The sequence below is a fragment of the Symphalangus syndactylus genome, chromosome 23 (assembly GCF_028878055.3).
Source record: "Symphalangus syndactylus isolate Jambi chromosome 23, NHGRI_mSymSyn1-v2.1_pri, whole genome shotgun sequence".
In the NCBI taxonomy this organism is placed as follows: domain Eukaryota; kingdom Metazoa; phylum Chordata; class Mammalia; order Primates; family Hylobatidae; genus Symphalangus; species Symphalangus syndactylus.
In genome coordinates, this window is record NC_072445.2 from 19,871,907 (window position 1) to 19,899,409 (window position 27,503).

Genomic DNA, 27,503 nt, shown 5'->3' on the forward strand with positions numbered 1-27,503 from the left:
TTTTAACTACCCAGAGAGATACAAAGTTGAAATTAAAATTATTTTTGCTCCTAATGATAAGAAAATTTAGAGGGAATTTTCCATCTCCTGAACACATGTAATGCATCAGTGATTCAGTTAAGCACTTCACTCTTCATGACAAGTGTCTGTGGTAGGTATCTTACCACATTCTATAAATAGAGATGTTAATAATCAGAGATATTAAGGAATTTCCTCCAAGGTTAAAGAGTTAGTAAACGGCAAATTTGAGATTTGAATTCAATTGTACTTCTAAAGCTTGTGCCTTTCCCACTCCTCCATGATTCAGTTTAACAAAGAAAACCTTTGTGCGAACAAATAGCTGATTCAATGTAATGGAGACAATGTCTGGAATATGTGCAAATTGCAAGGGCACCATCTGGAGTGACCTGCTGAATCTGGGTTACTGGAGACCAGAGAAGCCTTTCATAGTGGAGGTGAACTTGTGTTCTCTGACAGATACTGCAGAGGGACTCACTACAATCTTTCCAAACCTACCTGGTATGGCTTCTTATACTATAAAGGCTCAACAGTGGAAGAAAAAAATCCCAGATTCCCTTGCAGCTAGAGTCTATGTGTTCCAGATTCCACAAAAAAGAATGTATAATGTGTGACAACAGGTTGGGAGAAGGAGCCACACTCAGCAGCAGCTCCATGTGTGGGATGTAAGATCTTACAGGAAAACACCATGGCAGAGGCATTTGGTTCTGCAGGTTGCACCTGTGTTGGAAGTTCTAGTGCACAGTCCCTAGTATCACAGATGCCAACAGCAGGAAGCTGTGGGGTTTTCTCTAGAACAATCCCAGAGTGTGGTTGAGTGTTTCTCCAGGCTCGACCTGGATATGCAGTACTTAAGTTTAGTTGGTGTCTACCCCTAACTAGAAATCCTGTGAGCTTCTCAAATCTGTAATAAATCCCTCTCTGCTTAAGCTTACTAGAGTGGATTCTCTTGTCTGCCTCTAAGTCCGCTTACCAATGCAAACACTGTTGTGGAGAATAATCCACTTGCCTCTATCCTTCTGGAGAGATAATCACACAAGTGTGTAGCCTGTCTTAGCACTGTCAAGACCAAGGCCACATTGTGTATGGTTGTACACAAATTAGGAATTTGAGTGTATGTGTTAGGGTTTGCAACAGATATGTATTCATGGTATTCCTATTATTTTGCTTTAATTTTGTATTTAAATTTATTTGGGAAGCCTGGTATTGTTGCTGTAGGCAGAGCCAGTTTGGACTGCAGGAAATCTTGCCTCTTTCATGTACAAATAGCCTAAAGAATTGAGTGGCAGTGATATGGCTGCTTCTCAAAAAGAGTGATAGTAAATTCAACTGTTGGGACATTCAAGGGAGCTCCCTCCACATGCCAGGACGCATGCCAGGTATTGTGTCAGAAAATTCTGTTTCAGTGTTCCAAATAAGCCTGTGAAGTGGGCATTAATGTCCCATATTTTAAATGAGGAAAAGGAGGCTCCATAAGGTTAAGACACTGACTAGGTTTGCCCAGATTGCAAGTAGCCACTGAGACTAAGGCCAATTTGTACTCTAAGCTGCCTGCCCTTCCCATGCTGCCAGTCTGCCTCCCAGAGGGAGTGAGGAAGTGGAAACGTAATAATCACCCCTCTCACATAAGAATAGGATTGCCTGAGCTTGTGGGATATTGCTCAATAAATGTTTGGTCAGACCAACATCCTAGAGATTTTCCTCAATGTTTTCTTGTAGTAGTTTCATAGTTTGAGGTCTTAGATTTAAGTCTTTAATTCATTTTGATTTGATTTTTGTATATGGTGAGAGATAGGGGTCTAGTTTCATTCTTCTGCATATGGATATGTTGTTTTCCCAGCAAAAATTAAAAATAAAAAAAATTTAAAAAAACAAGAGGAGAACACTGACACTACAGAGACATCTTTCTAAACCAAATAGTTTATGTGGTATAATTTAGGAGGCACAGTCAGTCTCTTTGAGTCTCAAATATGATGATGAAGTAGCTCCTGTCCAGGGCCTTGCTGACGTGAGTATTTTGGTAAGAAGAGCTGAGGCATCCATCAGGATGATTATGCAAGTTGGTTTGCCCTAAATACGTTGTATTTACTTATTAAAAATTTTTTTAATTAAAGAAATCAAACTGACAATTATGGAAATTACCTGTAAAATTATTGAGGTTACTTTTAAGAGATTCTCAACGTAAATACCAGTAAAAACAAGCTCTGTGAAAAAAGAGGGTGGGGCGGGAGTGGGGGTGCTAATAGTTGTATGGTGCTTATTTTGTGCCTAGAATTTTACATATATAAACTCATTTAATGCTCACAGCAATCTAGTGAAAGGTTAAGTAGATTGCCTAAGATCACAGACTTAATAAATGACAAAACCAGAATTTGAACCCACATGCTCTTGCTTGAGAGTCTACGCTTTGATCCACTATGTTAAACCTCCTCTCAAAGCAGCACGGGATTGGGTAGGACAATGTAATTGCTGAGGCCTGGAATCTCTTCCCTGATCCTACCTGCCACCCTGGTGCCTGCATTTTTTTTCAGAGTTTAAAGCCTGCTTCCTTCATGAAGTCTTCCTTGAAAAATCCAGTCCTGTTCCGTCTCTGTGTGCCTTCAGTGGTTATCCAGTATTGAGCATTATATGCTCTAGAACCTGATTCCTCCAGAACTCTAGCATTAATTCCTAAGTCCTTCATATTTCGCATCCTTCTTCCTGAACCAACTGGTCACAGCCCCACAGAAAGAACGAACTCCCATCTTGGACTGCTTTCCTATCTCTTGCAGTATCTGCACATTAGGTATTAGGTACAGAGTGCTGGTTCTATAAAGATTTATCAACCTGTTGATTTGACATATTAAAGAGAGACATAGGAAGGAATAGGCAATAGATGAGAGGCTCATTCTTGCAGCTATAAAATTTTTATTATGGAATAAGAACTCACCACACTCACAAGAGAATTGCTTAGCCATCATCTTTATAGTTTTTTTTTTTTTTTTTTTTTTTTTTTTTGTATAGACAGAGTCTTGCTCTGTCACCAGGCTGGAGTGCAGTAGCGCAATCTCAGCTGACTGCAACCTCCGCCTCCCAGGTTCAAGCAATTCCCCTGCCTCAGCCTCCCAAGTAGCTGGGACTACAGGCATGTGCCACCACGCCTGGCTGATGTTTTTGTGTGTTTTAGTAGAGACTGGGTTTCACCATGTTGGCCAGGATGGTCTCGATTTCCTGACCTTGTGATCTGCCCACCTTGGCCTGCCAAAGTGCTGGGAATACAGGTGTGAGCCAACACGCCCAGCCGACAAGTTGTTTTGACTGAGAAGGGTGGTCAAGTGTAGGGTCCTGACATCTGTGTCTTGGTTCCAGGCTTAATGCTGCATTTGGCCTTAGAGACTGGAGGGGCAACATCCTCAATCCACAAAGTTTCTGCAGCTTTGATGGTTCCTCTTGGTCAAAGAGAGACTCTTAATGGGCCTGGATGTGGCCATTAGATTTTGACAGCTTTATGGAGATTTATAAGGGCTGTTTGCTTTGCCAAACAGTTATCATTTCAAACCAACAGATTCATACTAACTTGTATCACAGATGTTCTTTATCAGTGTGAATACCTTTCTCCGGTGGTTTCTTTATTTTGTGGACATGAAAACTCATCTGTCTCACTAAATCCCATCACTCCACCTTTTATATTCAGACAAGAATAAAGACCCAGGGAAGAGCCTGTGACCACAGAACTGATTGGTCTTCAAGCCAGATCTGAACCTAGATCTCCCTGCAATAGCACTGTCCTACAGAATGTTCTGTGATGACAGAAGCTGCCTTTTCCAACACAGTGGCCATTAGCCACTTGTAGCTGTAGAGCTGGTGTGAGATATGGCTGGTGTGACTGAGGAGCTGCATTTCTAATTTTATTTCATTGTAATTCATTTAAATTTGAAGAGCCACATGTGCTAATGGCTACCATTTTGAATAGTGCAGTTCTAGAAGAACCAAGCCAGTTTACAGAGAGCTGCTATTGTAAATATAAAAGATTACTTACCATATTCTTTCCTTTCTTGCCGCCACAGAAGAATATAACAAAAATACTTCAGTAGAGTGTAAAAAAATGCACTTGTGGTTCAACTTTTAACAAAAGGCATTCATGCCAGTTATTTCTTACCAACTTGCATGTTTACTTTATGGTTGTTATCCCTGAAACCTCAGAACATTAATTGTTTCTTAAACAATGTACTGTCTTATTTATTTAAGCTGTTGCCATGTTACTGTTGTCCACGGTACCTTGTGCATGGAGGCTGACGGCCTCTGCCAGGCGGTGCCCTTCTGCTGACCCCCAGGCTCGTGAAGGCAGGCAGAAGGGCACTGCTTATAAAGCATAAAAGTGGGACATGCCTTCAAGCTCAGTTTTCTAACCTTTGTCCTCACAAGATTGCACAAATCACTTGGTTCCATGCCTGAAACACATGCTTCACGCACAGGGAGAGTCTCATACTTCTGAGGGAGTGTTACCCACCTAGGAGCAGAGCTGCTGATCAGCGCATTTTCCTAGGTACGCATCACAATTCACGCACAAATAGATTCTCAACACTTGGGGCTGAGTATGGAAGGTAGCTGGAGAATGGGACTTCATTTTGGCAACAATAAATTCCATTTTTTCTAGAGTTTTCTAAAGAAATTCATAGAATCATCAGAGGCTTGAATGGTAAGAGGTTAAAAGATGAAGTGACATTGCACTAAGGCTGTTTCAGTGAACGACTGGCTGAGACATCTGTTTCCCTGTTTTCTCATTGCTGAAAAATGGTATGCTGCCTTTTGCAAAGGCTTTATTTTGCATCTTTATCTTAAAGTGGAAGATAAAGACTTTGAAAAAGACAGTATATCTTTAAAGAGAATGGAAACAAGGGTCAGAAAGGAGTTTTTTGTCAGAAGGCCAAAATATGTTGCTATAGCTGTCATCTCACAATGTCACTTTAATGATTATTATCATTGGATTTTAGTCCAGTTGAACTTTATCACTACATGCCAAACTCCAACTCATTCTTGAACCCAAAAGGGCAATATTCCAGAAGAACAGAGAAGCAACTCAAGATAAATGGAGATCTTAGAGTCAATTGGGACAACCTCCACTTCTGGCCTGACAGAGTAAAAGAAACCAGATTTACCCTTAACAAATACAACGGTACCAGCAGACAAAGTATATGAAATGATGGTTTTCAGACATTAGGAACAGGATAAACAGGACTGAAACACAGCCTAGCAATCTCTGAGTTGAGCAGACAATGGGGTTTGGAGTTTTCGAAGGTCAAGGCAAATAAGATTTACAGATCTAAATACCAGAGGAGATGCATTTCCTAACACAGAGAGAGAGCTTAGAGAGCACTCTTGAGATCTGCAGAGGGGTCCCCTTAAATCTTTGACTAAGTCCTGATCTACATGTGCATGTGAGAAAACTATCAAGTATGGGAAAAGAACTAGAGATGCACAAAAGAAACAATCCCAGGATCTTACACAGGGCTGTTAATAATTTGTGTTCCCAGTAGGAAGAGTGGAAAGACCTCCTAGTACACAGGACATTGGGCAGAGTCTTCGGCAGGCCACTGCTTCGGTAACGAAGCCACATGAGCTGTAGACTAGGGCGTTTCTGGACTCACTCCTACAAAGCTTAAAGGACGCCTCGAAAGTATTAAATTCATTCTACGTCACTTAACTACATCCCAGAATGAGGCCTGACACTTTTTAAAGGAATACAGCAAAATCCAGTATACAACAACAGAAAATTCAGTATGTCTGGCAGCCAAAATATATTACTAGTGTATGCAAATAACTAAGAAAATGCAACTCATAACCAAGCGTGAAAAATATCGATCAATAAATATAAACCCATATGTGGTTAAAATCATCAAAATTAGTATATAAGGACATTAAAACTGCTATATAAACATACATCATATGTTTAAGAAGGTAGAAGAAAATATGAAGAGAGAATTGACAATAAATTCAACAATTTGAACAGCAAATAATTTGAAGGAAACAAATTATCAAACTCAGTGACAAAGAAAGCAATAACCTGAATATCCCTATATCTATTAAATTCACTGAATTTGCAAGGGGAAAAACCTTCCCACCAATAAATCTCTAGTAAAGATAGTTTTACTAGTAAATTCTACCAAACTATTAAGGAAGAAATAGTATCACTTCCACAAAAACACTTTCAGAAAATAGGAGAGGAAACACATTCCCAACTCATTCTAGGTGAGCATTATTCTAATATTAAATCCAGACAAATAAACTAAAAACTACACCGAATATTTCTCATGAATATGCAAAAATATTTAACAAAATTGTAGCAAATCAAATCTAGAAACATATCTACAACATTCTACATATCAACAACATATCAACAACATTGTGGTAAATTCAACAACAAAATTGTAGCAAGTCAAATTTAGAAGTCTATAAAATAATAATAAATCTTTACTAAGTGGAGTTTAGCCCAGAAATGCAAGATTGGTTTAACATTTAAAAATTAATTGATGTATTTGACATTAAAGGGAAGGAAGAGAGGGAAGAAGGGAGGGAGGAAATGGAAGAAAATAAATCCGTATGTTGTACCATATACAAAATAAACTTGAAGTGTATGATAGAACCAGAGCTATAAAAGTTCTGTAAGAAAACAAAAATCTTTGTGACCTTGGGTTAGACAAACATTTCCTAGATAGCACACAAAAAACACAAACCATAGCATTAAACAATTGATAAATGTGCTTCACCAAAACAAAAAACATCTGCTCTTCAAAAGACACTGTCATGAAAATGAAAAGGCAGGCCATACTTATAAACTATTTGCAAAACATGTATAAAGAAATTTTCTTGACTATATAAAGAGATTTTAAAATTTAATAATAAGATCAAATGCTAATAAGCAAAATATTTGAATAGGTGCTTCACCGAAGAAGACAGAAGGATGACTAATAAGGACATGAAAAGATGCTCAGCCTAATTAGTCACTAGAAAAATAAAAATTAAAGCTACAATTTAGTGAAATACCATGATATATTTATCAGTATGCTTCAAACTTAAAAAACTGGCAATAATGAATGCTGGAAAGGCAGTAGCTAGAAATCTTATACAAATTTTGACAGCCACTTTGAAAACAATTTGCAAGGTTTTTTTTTTTAAAAAAAGGTTAAACATTCACTAACCATATATCTAAATAATTCCACTTCTAAATATTGACCCAAATGAAATACAAAACATAATCAACACAAAAGCTTATACATAAATGTTTATAGCAGCCTCATTATTAATAGGTAAAAACTGAAAAAGAACCCAAGTGCCCTCAACTGCTGAATGCATAAAATATTGTAGCACAATATATTCACACAATGGAATACAACTCAGTAATAAAAAGGGACCAACTGCTGATTTACGTACCAACATGGATGAGTTCAAAAGCATTATGAAAGAAACCACACACAAAAGATTACACAGAGTTTAAGTCTATTTATACAATATGTTTTAAAAGAGAAAACTATCGTAATAGAAAGATCCTTCTAGGAGGCAGGAGGTGTCTGGGAGGGGACTCACAGCAAAGGAGGTAAGACAGAGCCTTTTGAGGTGATGGGAATGTGCCACATCATGATTATGGTGGTGGTTAGATGACTGTATACATTTGTCAAAACTCCCTCAAATGCACATTTAAAATTGCAGACTTTTAATGTATGTAAATTATATCCCAATACAGTTGGCCCCATAAAACAAGGTACGTACTAGGGCATATGGTATAATGCATTTGTGTCAAATAAAATGAAAAAAAGGAGAGAATTCCAAATATATGAACTTGTACACATATTTGCTGGAATGCACATAAAATGTCTCAAGGGGCATATTAATGAAATGCGTAGAAGGGACTGCCTCTGAAAATGGAAATGAGGTGTCTGAAGGAGTATGGTTGGGGAGCAACTCTATCTTTTGTACTTTTCAAACTTAGAACCAGGCAAATAATCAACCTATTCAAAGGGGGGCGGGTGGGGGGGCAATGTCAGCTGGGTTCCAAAACCTGCTGCTGCTCAACAGGACTTGAGTCAAAATCCTGTTTCTATGTGGGAGCACCTCTATTTTTCACTCACTATTTCCCCTTTTTCCCATTTACAATATCACAGGATGCCTAAGAGTGTGAATTTTCCTTCTCTGTTTTCTCCCTGACTAGCTGGTTTGTCACCAGGACTTGCCATCCACCCCACTCTATCCTAAAGTCAAATATCAATAGCTTCAGGTACTCAAGGATCTTTGCTTGAATACTGACCAAATTTCCCAGAACACACCAAGAAGCTTTCCTTCCAAAAGCAAACTGAACTATCCCCACCCATAACCAATTTGGTTTAAATCAACACATATTTATGAGCCCTGACTATGGACCAGACTTTGTGCTAACTGTCGGGGGTACATGGGTAAATAAGATGTAGCTGGAAAGTGCTTTCCTTGTGGAGCTTTCAGTCTTGTAACAGACTGGGAGAGATACACACTTAACCAGATAATTGTAAAATGAGGTAAGAGGTGCTAAAATGAAGGCAGGCACTGAGGGAGAATACTTAGAATGATCTGAAGGTTCAGATCAGCTTCCCAGGGAATATGAGTCCAGAAAGATGAGGATTTGACCAGATGAAGGAGAGGAGAAGGTGTTGTAGGCCGAGGTATCAGCATGGGCAAAGCTGGATGGAATAGAACAGCATCCTATTTGTGGAGAGCTCAGTACTCCTGGGACACAGTGAGTGAGGCAGAGCATGGTGGGAGATGGAATTAGAGAAGCCATTAGGTTGTTAGGGGCAGAACATGCAAAGGCTTTGTAATGGGATGCTCAAAGATGAACTTGATCATGTTGGCAATAGGGAAGGTTTACAGCAGGGGAATTGTGTATCCAATTTGCAATTTCGTTCCAAGGGATGGTCTTTCCTCCACTGGGTGAATGAAGGCTAGCTGAGGGTCTCGGGGTAACTGTTTAGTTCACTTTGACCAATATTTACCGAGCCCCCACTACAAGAAGCTCAGTGCCCCACAGGACATGGAGCTACAGAGATAAGAAACAAGATTCCTTCCTCAAGGAGCTGATAGTCTGGTAAATTGCCCTTTAAAAAATGGGAGTTCAAAAAACGACCCCCACTGACTAGTCTAACACTATCTCTCTCTTGATATTCTGATTGGAAGCCACATCCTGGCCAGCTGATATTCTCTGCCGCAGGGTTGACACTGCACCTTTTCTCCTGATCACCACGTCTAGTTTGGCTTCTGTCTGTTGACAAAACAGTGTTCAGTAAATCATATTAATGCAGAAATACAAAGGCAGGCCCAGGAACAAGGATGCATTAAATTAGCTCTAGCCACATGGCTTCCACAGGCTGCTCCTTGCAGTGTCTAACCCCAATTGCTGTGCAAATCCTCAAGTCCTCTGACTCCAATGTCCCTTTAGAGCTCAAAAGATCAAACAAGCACTCAGAGTACTGGCTTTCTGTCCAACTTCAGAATGATGCTAGGAATGTGCCAGGCATTCTAATGAGTGCCTGAGAACTAAAGAGATGAAGATCTAAACAGTCCACTAAATTCTTACAGAGCCCCTTGCATCAAGGGGGATATATGGATTCTGGAACTGGCTGCCCATGTCTGGGGGTTCCCATTCAATCCAACTCATTCTTCCTTCAGAAGGGTAGTGGGTTGAAGCGTGGCCTTAAAAAAGTTATGTCCACTTGGAACCTGAAAATGTGACCTTATTTGGAAAAAGCGTATTCGTAGATATAATTTAAGCTGAGGATCTTGAGATGAAATCATCCTGAGTTAAGGTGGCCCTATATCCAATCCCAAGTGTTTATCAGAGAAGATAAGGGGAAACAGATACAGGAACACCAGGGAGAAGGCCATGTGATGAAGGAGGCAGAGATTGGCATGATGCAACCACAAGCCAAAGATTGCCAGAAGCCAACAGAAGCTAAAAAGTACAAGAAAGAACTCTCCCCTAGAGCCTTCGGAGGGAGTGTGGCCCTGACAATACCCTATCTTTAGACTCTTGGCCTCAATAACTGTAAGAGAATAAGTTTCTGTTGTTTTAAACCACCATGTTTGCAGTAATTTGTTACAGGAATCCTACAAAGCTGATACAGAGGGCTTGGACTACCACTCTTACTACTGCTGCCAGTCACTGGCCCAAGGCTTCCTCCTCCCTCATTACCCTGGAGATTCATGGGGGTAACTTATTTCCTCCCTCCTTCCTTCATTCAACCATCATTTTAAGTATGCAGTGGACCAAGTATATGAGAATGGAGGCAGATCTTCCTTCAGGAGTTCACAGCTAGGGAGATAAAAAGACATAAACAAGTAATCATAGCATTAAATGTTATGGACTGAATTGTACACACACTCCCCAAGTTTGTGTGTTAAAATCCTAAACCCTCAGAATGTGGCTGCATTTGGAGATAGGGTCTTTAAAGAGGTGATTAAGTTAAAATGAAGTCATTAGGGTGAGCCCTAATCCAAAATGACTGGTGTTCTTATAAGAACAGAAGATTAGGACACAGACATGCACGGGGGAAGACTATGTGAAGACATAGAGAGAAGATGGTGATCTACGAGCCATGGAGAGATGACTCAGAAGAAACCAACTCTGCCAACAACTTGATCTTGCTCTTCTAGCCTCCAGTATTGTGAGAAAGTAAAGTTCTATTGTTTAAGCCACCCAGTTTGGGATACTTAATTGCAGAAGTCCTGGCAAACTAATACATTAAGGTAAGAACAATGAAGGAGCGCAGAGCTGACACAGCCCAGCCTTTTTGGGAGGGACGAGGAAAGCCCTCCTGAAGAGGTGACTTCTAGGCTGCATTTGAAAGGACAGGAAGGGAAAGCATTGAAAGAGGGCAGCTTGAGCAAAGGCCCAGAACCATGAAGTGTGCAGGGAAGTACAGGCTAGTGAACGTTTTTAAGACACAGGGTGAATGAGGAGTGGCAAGAAATGTAGTCTTAGCTAAAAGCCTGAGTATCATGAAAAACTTTTATGCATTCCCTCCATCCTAGCTTTTTTCCTGGAGCAATAGGAAGCTACTGCATAACTAGAAGCAAAGGAATGACATGGTCTGATGTGCTCTAAAGAAGCACATGTGAAAGAGAGAAGATCCAAATAAACACAATTAGAAACAACAAAAGGGATATTATCACTGACTCCACAGGAATACAAATAACTATCAGAGAATATGATGAACACCTCTATGCACACAAATGAGAATATCTAGAAGAAAATTGATAAATTCCTGGACATATACACCCTCGCAAGACTGAACCAGGAAGAAACCGAATCCCTGAACAGACCAATAATGAGTTCCAAAATTGAATCGGTAATAAATAGCCTGCCAAAAAAAAAAAAAAAAGAAAAAAAAGCCCATGACCAGACAGATTCACAGCTGAATCCTACCAGATGTACAAAGAAGAGCTGGTAGCATTCCTACTCAAACTATTCCAAAAAATTGAAGAGGAGGGACTCCTCCCTAACTCATTCTATGAGGCCAACATCATCCTAATAGCAAAACCTGGCAGAGATACAACAAAAAAAGAAAACTTCAGGCCGATATCTGTGATGAACATCAATGCAAAAATCTTTAACAAAATGCTGGCAAACTGAATTCAGCAGCACATCAAAAAGCTTATCCACCATGATCAAGTAGGATTTATCCCTGGGACGCAAGGTTGGTTCAACATATGCAAATCAATAAATGTGACTCATCACATACACAGAACTAAAGACAAAAAAAATTATTATCTCGATAGATGCAGAAAAGGCTTTCTGATAAAATTCAACATCCCTTCGTGTTAAAAACTCTCAATAAACTAGGTATCAAAGGAACATGCCTCAAAATAATAAGAGCCATCTGTGGCAAGCCAAGATCCAACACAATACTGAATGAACAAAAACTGGAACTATAACTTTTGAAAACCAGCACAAGACAAGAAAGCCCCCTGTCACCACTCCTATTCAACATAGTTTTGGAAGTTCTGGCCAGAACAATCAGGTAAGAGAAAGAAATAAAAGACATCCAAATAGGTATAGAGGAAGTCAAACTATCCCTGTTTGCAGATTACATGATTTTATATCTAGAAAACCCCATAGTCTTGGCCCGAAAGCTCCTTAAGCTAGTAAGCAACTTCAGTGAAGTTTCAGAATATAAAATCAATGTACAAAAATCACTAGTATTCCTATACCCCGACAACAATCAAGCTGAGAGCCAAATCAGGAATGCAATCCCATTTATGATTGCCACAAAAGAATAAAACACCTAGGAATACAGCTAACCTGAGAGATGAAAAATCTCTACAATGAGAATTATAAAACACTACTCAAAGAAATCAGAAAGGACGCAAACAAATGGAAAAACATTCCATGCTTGTGTACAGGGAGAATCAATATCATTAAAATGGCCATACTTCCCAAAGCAATTTATAGATTCAGTGCTATTCCTATCAAACTACCAATGACATTCTACACAGAACTAAAAAAAAAGAACTATTTAAAAATTCATATGGAGCCAAAAAAGAACCCAAATAGCCAAGGCAACCCTAAGCAAAAAGAACAAAGCTGGAGGCATCATGCTACCCAACTTCAAACTATACACAAGGCTACAGTAACCCAAATAGCATGGTATTGGTACAAAAACAGACACATTGACCAATGGAACAGAATAGACAGCCCCAAAATACGGCTGCACACCTATAACCATCAGATCTTCGACAAAGCTGACAAAAACAAGCAATGGGGAAATGACTCCCTATTCAATAAATTGTGCTGGGATAACTGTCTAGCCATACGCAGAAGATTGAAACTGGACCCCTTCTTTATTTCATATACAAAAATCAACTCAAGATAGATTAAAGATTTAAATGTAAAGCCCAGAACTATAAAAACCTTGGAAGACAATCTAAGCAATACCATTCTGGGCATAGAAACAGGCAAAGATTTCATGACAAAGATGCCAAAATCAGTTGAAACAAAAGCAAAAATTGAGAAATGGGATCTAATTAAACTAAAGAGCTTCTGAACAGCATAAGAAACTATCAACAGTGTAAACCTACAGAACAGGAGAAAAATTTTGCAAACTATGTATCTGACAAATATCTAATATCCAGCATCTAAAAGGAACTTAATTTTTTTCTTATAAATTTAACAAATTAAAAAAACAATCCCATTAAAAAGTGGGCAAAGGACATGAACAGACACTTTTCAAAAGAAGACATACCTGGGGCCAACAACCATATGAAAAAAAGCTTATCACTAATTATTAGAGAAATACAAGTCGAAATCATAATGAAATACTATCTCATACCAGTCAGAATGGCTATTACTAAAAGGCCAAAAAATAACAGGTGCTGGCAAAGTTGCAGAGAATAATGATCACTTATACACTGTTGATCGGAGTGTAAGTTAGTTCAACCATTGCGGAAAGCAGTGTGGCGATTTCTCAGAGACCTAAAAACAGAACTACCCTACTACCCAGCAATCTCATTACTGGGTATATACCCAAAGGAATATAAATTGTTCTATCATAAAGACACATGGATGCGTATGTTCTTTGCAGCACTATTCACAATAGCAAAGACATGGAATCAACCTGAATGCGTAACAGTGGTAGACTGGATAAAGAAAATGTGGTACATATATACCAAGGAATACTATGCAACCATAAAAGAATGAGATCATGTTCTTTGCAGGAACATGGGTAGAGCTGGAGGCGATTATCCTTAGCAAACTAATGCAGGAACAGAAAACCAAACACCGCATGTTCTCACTCATAAGTGGGAGCTAAATGATGAGAACACACAGACAAATAGAGGGGAACAACACACACTGGGGCCTATTGGAGGGTAGAGGGTGGGAGAAGGGAGAGGATCAGGGAAAATAACTAATGGGACTAGGCTTAATACCTGAGGGATGAAATAATCTGTACAGCAAATCCCCATAACACAAATTTACCTATATAACAAATCTGCTAATGTACCCCTGAACTTAAAAGAAGAGAAAAAAAAAAGAAACACATGTGGATCATTCTTGTGGCTAGGTGGGGGGGTCCTTGGGAGATGGATGACTGTAGAGGCAGATTGACCAGTTAAACAGCTGTAGTCAAGATGACACTGATCAGTAGTGGCCAAGATGAAGAGAATATTTTCAGAGGTGAAATCGATTGCACTATTGAAAGTAAAGGAGAAACAGAAATTGAAGTTATTCATAAGTTTTAATTTGTACAGTTGGTGATGTTGTCCAGGATGATGGGATTAGTAGTGGATGCATTGACATTGAGTTTGTGCTCTCTTGGGGGAAAAATTGCAAAACTTTCTTTAGAAAAAAATATGGGCCCTAATTTGGGGATATGTATTTCAGCGTATCACATCACTTTCATTTTCAGAGTTAACATAACTCTCACATGATTATTTGGTGATGCTTCTTTATTATTCTTTAATGAAGGTTTCTTCCCATGGTTCCTCAAGGTGCTAAAAGGCTTAGAGCAAGTGGATGACTCCACAGGAAAGAAAAGGATTTGTGTTACCCCATAGCATATTCTACCCCTCCCACATGGGCACACAAAGTGTGAGTACCCAGGCAGGGAAAGTGGAATGCATCACAGTGATAGTTAACATTTCTCAGAGTTCATGGACCCTCCTGAAATCATCTGGCACAAATATTTTTGCATAGGGTTCTAGAATGTTCCTCAACCTTATGAAGCATATTCATGAACATATGAACATATTCCCAAGCTAGGAATGCTGATATAAAGAAAAATCCCCTGGATGGACAGCCCAATGTGCTAGCTTGCCAGTGATTTGCAGGCAGCCTTAGGAAGGTTGGTTCACTCCTCTGACTTTTCACATTCTTGGCACAGTGCTAAGATTCTGCAACTCTTTGATTAATGGCATTGATTCACAAAGCAAACCAGTTCATATGGGCACCTAGAAAATAATTTGGAATAAAACTGGGCCTTGATTGTGTTCCCAGCACTCGAAGTCCAGCCAGGCTATCTCACCCCATGCAAACACACTTTTTAAACTGGAAACTATACTAAAATAACAATCAAAACCTTGTGCTGAATCCATATATCTCCCCCTTACCCTCACAAAATATAAAGTAACTGGATACACAGATAGATAATATATAAATCACCATCACACCAGCTAGCTTTTTCCACCAAAATTGGTTTATATGAAGCCACAGATTTAAATATTTGGACACATCCAGATGATCAGTTGAAAAGATACTGTGTTAATGACACATGATGTATTTATATCTAAATACTTGAACTAATCTTTGAAACAAAGCATGATGTCTGTTTGGTTCTGTTCTAGCTGGTAGGTGGAAATTCTTTTTAATTTGCTTGCTATCCTAAACATTGTTTTGCTCATGGTATCCTCCTCAGAACATTCTATTACTCTTGGTTGCTCTCAGGATAAGATTCAAACCCCTTAGTTTGCAGTGAAAGGCAGCACTCTTAGTTATTCAATTTCGCCATCTGCTCTTCACCTATGTGGGCCTTCTGACCCACTCAACCAAATGGACCTCACCATACACATGTGAGTGTTGGCTGACTTTGATTCTGCTGAGCCCACTGCCTGGGACGTCCTTTGAGCCACATCTCAACATCCCGATCCAGCTTCTTTTATCTCATTTCCTCAAGGGGATTTTATAAGTTTCTCACCTGCAATGATAAAGCTTTGTTTGCCTCCAAGGCAAATGGACTAAATGTGTTGCTTATGAAAACATCCAGGAAGAACCTAGGAAGTAAGGGGATCTGTTCTCATCAGCTCTTGGCCAAGGAAAGAGGTCCAGCCCACAGATCATAGCAGAAAAGGAAGGAAAGCCTACAAATCAGTAATGTTTTTCAAAATTGCATATCCCTATCAATATAAAACATTTACCCACAATATATGTACATTTACTCACTTGCAAATCATATATATATATATATAGACTACTGTAAGAGTACACTGTGCTCATTGTAAAATACATAAAATATTAACATTTAAGATGGTTAGATAAAAGTTCAATAGAAATGTTGCTTATTATTTTTCATTCTAATTATAGTATTCTCATACCACATGGATTATGTTGAATGCCCCATTTTGAATACCATGACCCCTATAACCACATCAGGCGCCTCTGCTATGGCAATAGTAGTAATTATGACAATTCTGGAGCACTTTACTATGCTGAGCCAAATTATAGTGAATAATTCCTTTAGAATAATTACAGGCTATGAGTCTAAAAAATATTAACCAGAGTTGTTCTGTTGCCTGAATTCAACAGGACATTTACATTTTCTGTGAATAGTGCCCCCTAAACTTGTTCAGTGCACAACCTGTACATCCCCGCATGAGGGCCCTATAAGTGTTCTATCAGAGATAGGCTCTGAAGCTGCAGACACTTTCCAAAGGACAGGCTTCACATGAGCTGAGTGTAGACAGGAGTGTTGTTCTTATGTCAACTTTTCAAACCACAGCCAAATCTAGAAACCATAGTCAGTGTTGAGCAGTATCTTAGAGTGGATAATAGGTGGTGCCATATACACATGTACACACTGACCAGGAGCTGGGGCCATACACCTTGGAATCTACGACTGTAAGGGCTAGGAAAGATTGCCTTTCAAGGATGAAGAAACTTGGGTCCAGGGACATTTTATACAAAAGTATTGACAAAGTTGTGTTAGAATTCCCTGACTACTGCTCTTTCCACAATATTGTATTGCTCGTGTTTGAAAAACCCAGTAGGATATTTACTGAATGCTTGCTGCAAAGTACTATGCTTAAAATAAAACGTTATTTCCTGAATGGTTCCAATTTATCACAATAAGTAATAATTTAGGCTCCTATATATTGACATTTACCATATGTCAGATACTATACTAAGCAACTTATAAGCATTATCTTATTTAATCTTTATAATAACCCTGTGAGGAAGGTATCATAATGTCCATTTTATCAATGAGGAAATTGAGGCTGAGAAAAGCTCAATAATTTAACAGAAATTAATCTGCTAAACTAGGTTTCAAATCCATGCAACCAGACTTCAAAACCTGCTCTAGGGGCTGGGCACAGTGGCTTCTGCTTGTAATTCCAGCATTTTGGCAGGCTGAGGTGGGAGAATCACTTGAGCCCAGGAGTTTAAGAACAGCCCTGGCAACACGGCAAGACCCTGTCTCTACAAACAAACAAAAAATTTAATTAGCTTGGTATGGTGGTGCATGCCTGTGGTCCCAGCTATTCTAGAGGCTGAGGCGGGAGAATGGCTTGAGCCCAGGAGATTGAGGCTGCAGTGAGCTGTGTTAGCACCATTGCCCTCCAGCTTGGGCAACAGAGTGAGACCCCGTCTCAAGACAAAAACAAAAACAAAAACCTGCTCTAAGATGTATTCTGCTTCCATGATAAATGACATAAATTATGTATAGGACAAATGGTGTTTATTTGTACCATTTTCTTTTGCAATAACCATTATCAGAATACTTTCTTCATTGGCATTAAACAAAATACTAGAATGCTTTTCTCTCTCTCCATCTCTCTCACCACCCTTCCTCTCTCTTTAACATACATACATACATACAGACAGACACATTAGCGAATATCAGCTTTCTCAATCACACATTTTCTGAGAAGGGGTCCATAGCTCACTAAAATCTCTAGAGTCAACCATGGCTCTTTATTTTTCTTTTCACCCACATCAAATTCTTCAGCAAAATGCTTGGGCTTTCCCTTCAAAACAATCCCAATGCTCCACTGCTGTCACAGTAATGCACCCTCGTCTCTTGCCTAAAGTTTGTCAGTTGCCTCTCACTGTTTTTCCCTGTTACTGTGTCTACCCTTCCCAGCTACAGCCTGTTATAAAAAGGTGGCCATACTGTTCCTTCCAAAATCGCCCAATGCATCCCCCTATCACTGAGTGAGCGAGGTTCCCCCAGTGGCCCCTAAGGGCTGCTGTGATCATGGTCTGTGCCTCTGCACCTCTCCAGCCTCATCTCCTCCCACCTTGCCTCCCTGGCTCACCCACTGCAGCCACACTACCACCTCGTGCCTACTCACAGTCACACCCCATCCGCCAGATATGGCCATCTCCGAATTCCCAGAAGCTGCAGATTACTTTATGTGACAAACGGACTTGCAAATGTGATTCAACTAAGAATTTTAAAATGAGGAGATTATCCTGGATTATCCGTGTAGGTCTAATATAATCGCAAAGTTCCTTACATGAGAAATGCAAGAGGAGTCGGAAGAAGGCAATGGGGTGATGGAAACTGGGAGAGAAGAGGTGACGTGATGTGGGCCATGAGCGAGGAATGAGATCTGCTTCTAGAAGATGGAAAAGAGAAAGAAAGAAATTCTCCCCAGAGCCTCCAGAAGGAACACAGCTCTGCTGACACCTTGAGTTTAGCCCCATAAGACTCATTTCAGACTTCTGACCCCCAGAACTGTAAGAGAATATTTGTATTGTTTTAATCCACTAAGTTTTAGGTAATTTGTTAGAGCAGAAATAAGAAATTAATACACCCATATCCTGTTTTACAGCACTTTCACCATTAGCCCTATTTTATATTTATTTGTTTGTCAGTTGTCTCTCCCACTACCATGGAAAGTGCCTGGGAGACATGGCTGGGCGCGGTGGGGCTCATGCCTGTAATCCCAGCACTTTGGGAGGCTGAGGCGGGTGGATCACTGAAGTTAAGAGATCGAGACCATCCTGAACAACATAGTGAAAACCCGTCTCTACTAAAAATACAAAAATTACCTGGGCATGGTGGTGCACGCCTGTAATCTAAGCTACTCGGGAGGCAGAGGTTGCAGTGAGCTGCACTCCAGCCTGGGTGGCAGAGTGAAACTCCGTCTCAAAAAAAAAAAAAAAAAAAAAAAGTGCATGGGAGACGAGACTTTTTTTTCTTTATTGGTGTAAACCCAGCACCTGGCACAAGATCTGTTGAATGAATAAATGAATAACATATGTTACTTAATTAAATAGTTGGTCAACACTCTGAAATGATTAAGCCTCAATAAAATGTTGGTTAAACATATACTTACAAACCTGCATGACATTCTCACCAACATGTCTAGAACAGGTGGAAACATACACAAATGCATACAAGTAGAAATGCAGCCCAGTGGTCCACACTAAAACAGCCCAGGAGAAGAACACCAGAAATGAAAAGCCATAAGCCCTGCTAGGAAGACGGTGAGCCACAACGCTCCCTCCAGTGCGAGGGACCAACATCCCTTCCACAGAGCAGGGAAGAGGAAAAGGCCTGAGAGGTCACACTCATACCCTACAGTTTCACTCAAGCAGAGAAGGCCCTGTTTTACTCGATTTTATATACTCTACTTCCATTCAACATTGAATAAGGAACTGCAGTGAAGATAGGGCCGAGTGTGGAGCCGGGAAGCAGGGATTGTAACTGCCGCTCTTTTTATTACTGAATATCCTTAAAATGGAGTTTATGCATAGAAGCCGAGGTCAGTGGGACACTCTATGGCCTTTCGGTTCACACAGTTATGCTAAAAAGAATGTAAACTTAAAGAGTTAAATCTAATATTTGCTTTAGGACATTTTAAGTAATGTAGGAATTACATGTTATAGTCAATCAACTTTCCCTGTTGCTAGTACTGCCAGGAAGTACCAACACTTCTTTTTCCTACTACTTCTGTTTTTGCTCAATACCAGCCATAGGCTAATTTCTAGTGAGACAAACACTTAGCCAAATTTAGAAATAATGTCAGATGGGTCCATGATGATGATGACAATGATGATGATCATGGTGATGACCCACTTTTCCTGTCACAGGTTGCATGGATGCTTCTGCTATGAGAAAAAAAAAATACATCTAGTCCTCACTTTAAAAAAGTCTGTGGCCAGGAGCCATGGCTCACATCTGTAATCCCAGCACTTTGGGAGGTTGAGGCGGGTGGATCACTTGAGGTTAGGAGTTCGAGACCAGCCTGGCCAACATGGTGAAAACCCATCTCTACTGAAAATTCAAAAATTAGCCAGACCAGGTGGCACACGCCTGTAATCCCAGCTACTTGGGAGGCTGAAGCAGGAGAATCATTTGAACCTGGGAGGTGGAAGTTGCAGTGAGCTGAGATCATGCCATTGCACTCCAGCCTGAGTGACAGAGTGAGACTCCATCTCAAAAAAAAAAAAAAAAAAAGTTTGTTTGCACAGTGTGACAGTGATGATGTGGATATGGAGGTCAGAAAACTGCGTGAATGCACCTGTTCTAACATCACCTCCTCCATGGAGCTGCTCCAAACTCAGTACACATCTCAGCACTCCTTCTCTGAACACCCACACACTCCACTCACTCCTCTGTTTCATCTCTTACTATATTGTATTAGAATACATTGAGTGCAAGTCTGTCTCTGTCACCATATTATTCATTACTTAAGAGCAAGGGCCTTGTCTTGCACAGCCCTTTCCCCCCAAATGCTCAGCAGAGTACAAAGCAATGTGTGTCTGTTATGTATGTGTGAACCAAGCACTATACTAGATTATTTTTAAAAATACCTTGTAGTAGCATAAGTGATCCATGATTTACACATAAAACAATTAGATAAAAGAACAAATTAGAAGACAACAAAGGGCAAAATTAGTAAAGTGTGTTTCATCAGAAATGTTACTGGGAACTGGGGAAGAGAGAAATTAGTATGGACTATGGTTTTTGTAGGTTTATAATCATTTTTATTCGAAAGAAAGAGCAGCATTTACTAATATATTTATACTAATAAATGTGAAAACATTTCTAAAAATCACATAAATATGAATATTGTGGGGGAGATGTTGGGGAAAAAGGGCCTGCCATCTTGATTAATAAAGATTATTTGTTTAGGTCTGAAACACTTTACATTTTGATAGTATTTATAACCATAACTTTATTACTTTATTGTCTAATACAAAGATCACCAAGGTTCTGTTTAGATATTATAAGCATTAAACATTAACACTGGTAGTTAGTGTTTTACTACTACTGAAATCATTTGACTTCATCAGATTTTTAGTTATATTGGTGCCAAAGGGGCAAGCTAGTGACAGATAGCCTTTATTGACCGCCTATCTGACAAATCTGTGATCTTAGAAGCACAAGGTCTTTCTTTCACAAGCTTTGGTTTCACTTTTAAACATGTTGACAAAGGGAATTTAACCAGACAGAAAAATGTACTTAATGTCAGTCACAACGGCAAGGATTTGGGCAGCAATTTTGGCTCACTCATGTGAACCCTTTTGAAAAATGCTTTGCCCATGGTATGTAAAAGTCAGTGATTAAACACATGCTTTAAATGCACCTTTCAATTCCTCTAATTTTGACAAGAGCTGAGTACACGCTAATGACTGATTTAGTCCCTCTGACTCTTGAATATGTATTGAGATCCAAGGACCATGGCATTATGAATCTTTCCCTGGTCATTCAGAGCAAAATAAAACACCAGTCACAATATCTGCATGCACAGGGTGTGCCTGTCAGAGGCAGACCTTACCTTCACAAAGAGGTAAATCTCAGGGTTTATGTGAGCTCCTTCCTTTTTTTCCAAACCTTCAGCATCAGAATAGCAGGTGGAGGAATACTTGTTGGTAGAGAAGGTCTTACTGTGCCGAATGGTGAAGCTTGAAGGAGAAGGCAGGTCTTCCTTCATCACACTCCCATTCTCCTGGAGCTCCTCTGGGCAGAGTTGCTGGTCCTGGGTTGGTGAATATAACCCTTCTATTGAGATGCCCCTGTCCTCCTGGGGCTCACCTGGATGAGCCTCCTGGAGCTCAGTGTATATCTCATCAGGCAGGAGGTAGCCTCTGTCTTCTGACTGGGCAGAGACCAAGCTGGTCTCTTCACCTTTAATGGTATAGACTGACACAAAATCATACTCATAGGTATTCAGCTGAGTAGCATATAAATCATTTTCTGGCCTTAAGTACTCATGGACATCATCGTAATGGGGACTTTCATTTTCTTCTGGCTGGTCTGGAACCTCATATGTCCTCTCATTTTGGATTGTGTCATAGATGGTGCTGTAGTCTTCGTCATTCATGCTTATTGATCCAAGAGATCCTTTTACAGGCAGACCTGAGTAGATCTGAAATGAATGAAGGGACAGAGGATGCTGCACCACCTTGCCGAGGAATCAACGGGCTCTTAAAAGGCAGCAACTAGCAACTGCTATCAATGACAGGTCTCTAACAATCATTTACTGGAGACTTTAATAAGCAAACCACAAGTCCATTGGACAGAAGATAAAGCTTACACACTCAGTTAACTCCTCCACTCCTAAAGATATTTTTATTAGACCCTGGGGATTTCCTCATCAGCAGTAACTCCAAGATTCTTTGGGTAAGCCAGAGATTGAATTGAATTATCTTCCCGGTATACACTGAAATTTTGAATATGTAGCCATTTTTCATCAATAGAGCTCCCTCCTCCAACTGCCTCCAAATGTTGACAACATTCAAGAACCCCTGCAATTCAGTGGAGAGCTACAATTCTTCACCATGGCCTGTCATCTATTTACTGCTGAATTTATCACATAGAGCAATTATTTGCCTATTGATACCCTATGATAAATGAATTACATGCCCTGGTTAGGTAATGAATTCCATTTACATTTCTTATCTGGAAACACCACTAGGTGACTAAACAGCAGAAGGAAAAGAAGATAAATGCTCTGGCCTATAGACGCATCAGTATAGACCACCCAAAATTAGGGACTCAAAGACTTATGGCTTTAATTTTTATTTTTCCCTCTTAAATCTGCATGATCATCACCATCAACAAACATTCACTAAAATCCTATCATATACAGGATGCTGAATTGAGCACAACAAAAGCGTTAGAAGACACATTCTCTGTCTTCAAAGGGGCTTTTACACATAGTTGGAGGGCCCAGAAGAGAAAAATAAAACCAAGGAAAAACTATTTAAGGTTTTCTTAGTGCAATAATCCCAGGTCTGGATAAGCAATAAAAAATTGTATGCACAAGGCTGTTCAGTCTATGCCATCCACAGATGCTGTGAATATGTGTGCCCAGCCCCCCATTTTTTTTTTTTTTTATATCTGGTACTCTATCCTGCTAATTCCTGCTTCCCTTCACCACACCACATACGTCTTTCTCCTTGAAGTGACAACTCAGCTAGGTTGTAAAGGGATGTTAATGTCTGGAAATCATGTGAAAACTGTGAAGCAATGCAACTCTAGTTGACAAGCTTCAGAACATTTGATGGGCATCTTCTTGGCAAAACTTCATTGTACTCTTAGACTTCAATATTGTATCCAGGAATCTTCTACTGGGAATTACAGCAGCATTTCTAGAATTCTAGCTTAAAGACTGGGTAAGGAAAAAGAGGTTAGAGACTTCAAAGGCTATTGACACTGGACGTTTATCTTATTGAAAAGTGACATTCAATGGGTCCAAATACCTTACACATTTTGATAGGTTCTATAATCAGGTGTTTTTAACTGAATGGATCCCAGTTCAAATCTTCCTCCTAGTTTTAAAGCTGGTGAAAACCTAAGAGATCATTCAAACATTTTATTTTACATTTGAAAAAAATTTAAACCTAGAAAGTGGAAGTGAATGGTCCAAGTTTACACAAAAACTTAATGGCGGAGCTGACTTTAGCTGTGGTTTTTGAATCTCCAGCTCAGTGATCTTTCTGCTACTAAATCTCTTCCTTAACTCAGTATTTTCCAATCTTTTTTTCATGATCACACACTGTCCCTTCCCTGCTCCCAAAGGAGCCTTTTCAGATATTTTCTCTATGAAATAAAAATGCTGCAGATATACTACATATCTGTTTGCATATTGTATATACATCTGCGTTTTGTACATTAAAAGAGTAACTTCTTTTTCTTTTTGCTTCTCAAGAACCAATTTTCACCCCTTTGGGGGTGACACTACCGCTTTCGACAATGCAACTCATGCTTTTACTACTAATAAAGTGTGTAGCTCATAATCTAACACTGGATTCTGTTTCATTCTGCATTATTACAAAGAATAGTATACAGCATGTGCATATGGATACAGCATGTTGTCAAGTCCTCACCACAATGACCCAGTGAGGCCCAGGGCTGAGGTTGTCTAAGCTTAGGGCCCAAGATCAAACAGATATTTCAAATTAGGTCCCTCTCTTATCCCATCTAACAATCTTCTGAATTTTATTCTTCACAATGCTGACTCTGCCATTCTAATTCACCATAGACATCTCTTCATAAATGCTTACTTGCATATGACCCCCAAATTTCACCATACTTTCTTGCTCCTCAAATTGAACATAGTTATCCATATTTTGCCTCATTATTACATTGGTTGGCTCACCTCAGTGCTGTCTATTTTAGATTACACAATCTGGAAGAGGTCCTAGAGGAGCTTGGGTAAAAGTCATCTATGTTGTTTTATTACTTAAAGGAGATGAGGAAGGAAAACACAAAAGGGGACATTAAATATTGCAAAACTGAGACAGATGGAATCTTCTTCACTGAAATGCTCTTGCTTGATAAGTTTATTTAAATAAACTTAATAAAGAAATTGAGGACCCAAACACCACCATTACACCAAAACAATATGATAGGATGAACTAAATGCCCTCAAGCTTTGAGGCAGGGCTTCCCCTGCTTCATCCTCTCCCTGCCCCTACTGCTTTGCCCTGGCACTGTCATCTTACTTAGGCTGGGACCCAACCCCAGCAGGTGACTCTCAGGAATGACCTTCACCTGGCCCCTGTCCTTCCTTATTCAGGGTGGGTCTAGTTTCCTCCCTTTTCATCCCCTCTCTGCTGACTCCATCATGACCAAATCCTCCTTCTCTGACCACTTTAGTAGCTCTCTATCACTTCTCTAGAACCTCCTGTATAGAAGAGAAACAACTCAAAGCAGATGAGCCTGCTGATACCTGATACCCAAATACTGAGGAGCCCAGATAGCCAACTTCAAAGAGGGAAAGAGAGATTGGGCATCCTCTGAGTCAGGGTATTGCAGATAAAGACAATGCTACATTTTGATGAGTTTTGAAGGAACTGGTGTTAATGCTAAGTGTACTAAATAACTAATGAAGAATAAATGGGCTGCATATTTGTCATCACTATCATTCTGCCTAAAGGAAACGTGCTTTCTGTTTTGGCCAATTTGAGTCCATTGAGCTTTCTCACCCCAGGTTCTTTTTAATTAAGTTTCTCTACCTTTGACAGTTTAATTTTGTGATTTGAAGGGTTTTGGGATTTTATCATTTGGGGATTTTCTTCTCCAAAGACATCTGGGAAGTTTGGTCCTATATTATAAAACCAAAGCAATCTCTATCAGCGTAGTCTCTCTCTTGCTCTCTCTCTCTTTGTGTGTGTGTGTGTGTGTGTGTGTGTGACATTCTGTATAATATACACTTTTCAATATAGTATATATTATAAAAATTGTTACTCTGAACCATCCAGGAAAGATAAAGTGCTGCAGGCTTTGGAAATACCACTTGACTCCTATAATTTCACTGGTATGGGGACACATGCCTCAAATTATCTGTCCCTTCATACTTCAGTTTTATAGTACTGCACAAAAAACACACACTTAGCTTGAAATATATACACAGCTGTCATTTTGAATTTCTTGGATTCCTGTGTAGTGTCAAAGATGTATGTATTTTATATCAAGAAGATTTCTTTCTGATTATGAAGATAGTTTATGTTTACTATAGAGAAAGATAAGAAAAATAGTCTGCATTTCCACTACCCAAAGATAATTATGTTAACATTCTCTAACTCCTTTTCTATCCATAAGTATCTATATTTTCAAAATTGAAATCACGTACATCTTCACATTCTTTTTTTAAAAAGAAAGAAAACATTATATAATGTGTATACATTAAATTTAAGCATTTATACAAGACCAGCAAATATTTTCAAATGGTAAATACTCAAATACTAGCTAATCTCATTTGTTGATTTAGAAGATTCAAAGATATCTTTCTTTATTGTTGAGCCAAATGACTTTTTAAAAGGCAGAGGATTTTGTTTGAACAAGTGATTGTCCCAACAAATCAGGTAATAAATAGGAACATCTTCTCTCATTCTTGTCTCTATGCACTTCCCAGGCTGTGATATGGTGACTCTACAAAGCACAAAGGGTAATTAATGCTTGCAGCAGGGAAGGGTTCACTTAATGTTTTGCATGGTGCCTTAAGATTTTGTCTGATTTTCCTTTAAATTTCCCTATTAATAGATATTATACTCAATTGGTATATGCATATTTAAATTCTATTTTGGTGTTGGTTTACATTTGGGTAGGGAGTGGATAGAAGTAGGGGACAAAGAAGACAAATTACAGAATTATGGCACTGGAAAAAGCAGTCGTGAAGGTTTTAGTGAACTATTTATTGTTTAACAGAAGTCATGAAGATGAAGGGAGAATGAACTGCATATTGTTTTAGCAAAATGCAACATGGAGTAAGAAAAACTTTGGTGTCAAAGAGATCTCAGTGTAAATGCTGCCTCTATCACTTGCTTATGCAGGTGACCTTGGGCACAATCATGTAAATTTTCCCAGTCTTCATTTTCTTATTTGTAAAAATGGAGGTAACATGCTTCAGGAGGTTGAGGAACATTCTAGAACCCTATGCAAAAATGTTTGTGGCCAGATGATTTCAGGAGGGTCCATGAACTCTCAGAAATGTTAACTATCACTGTGATTCACTCCATTTTCCCTGCCTAGACACTCACACCTCGCATGCCCATGTGGGAGGGGTAGAATATTCTATCGGGTGACACAAATCCTTTTCTTTCCTGTGGGTAGAAAGAGTAAATGAAATACAATATGTAAAAGCTTGAAGTCTGGCAGATTACACAGGTGTGTTGAGTGACTGTTTCCTCCCCTTCTCCCACAACTAAGCCACATCAACTTTCTTATGAGTTCACAATGAAGATTCTGGAGGGGAAAAAATAATGTACAGGTAACATGAGTAATTTCAACATGTGAGCATATTAAGGGAACTTAGTTCTGCTTTGTATTCCATTTACTATTATACATTTTGGGAAGTATTTTCTTTTAACAATGCTGATAGTTACTCTAAATCTTGGTGATTACATTTTGCAGTAATTGCCACCTTCGAAAGACGTTAACAGACAGTATTTTTCGTGATTTGCACAGGAATGCAGTAAGCCAGGCTGCTTTCTGCTTTTCGTAATATTAAGATTAGGGTGCATGTCCCCTAACAGCTGACACTGAACTTCTAGCACTAAAATTTGCTTCCATTACTTAAAAACGACAACAAAAAATAAAATATATGCTCCATTAAAAAGTAGGTCTGTAGAGTTAGAAAAATACCAGATGTCTATAATTGAAGCTGATGGCAGATAATACAATAAAAATGAACACGTTTTATATCAAAGGTAAAAACTTGAAATATCCAAGAAGGGATCAAGTGTGAAATCACCTTCAGGATTTGAAAACTCTCAATGTTTTTCTGCATGTATAATCCACCAGGTGGCACTG

At 39.3% G+C, this 27,503-nt stretch overlaps 1 protein-coding gene across 7 annotated transcripts in view; it reads right to left on the minus strand.

The window, feature by feature from the left end:
• CLIC5 (chloride intracellular channel 5) overlaps window positions 1–27,503 on the minus strand; it is a 229,525-nt gene that overhangs the window by 156,775 nt on the left and 45,247 nt on the right. For 4 of the 7 annotated variants that reach the window (XM_055264845.2, XM_055264849.2, XM_055264847.2 and 1 more), the window contains exon 2: window positions 21,523–22,113. The exons of 2 other annotated variants lie outside the window; for them this stretch is intronic. In XM_055264845.2, coding sequence (XP_055120820.2) covers window positions 21,523–22,113 — 591 coding nt within the window. Of the gene's footprint in view, window positions 1–4,036; window positions 4,177–21,522; window positions 22,114–27,503 lie in introns of those variants that run through there. One more of the 7 variants, XM_055264852.2, reaches the window with a different exon arrangement.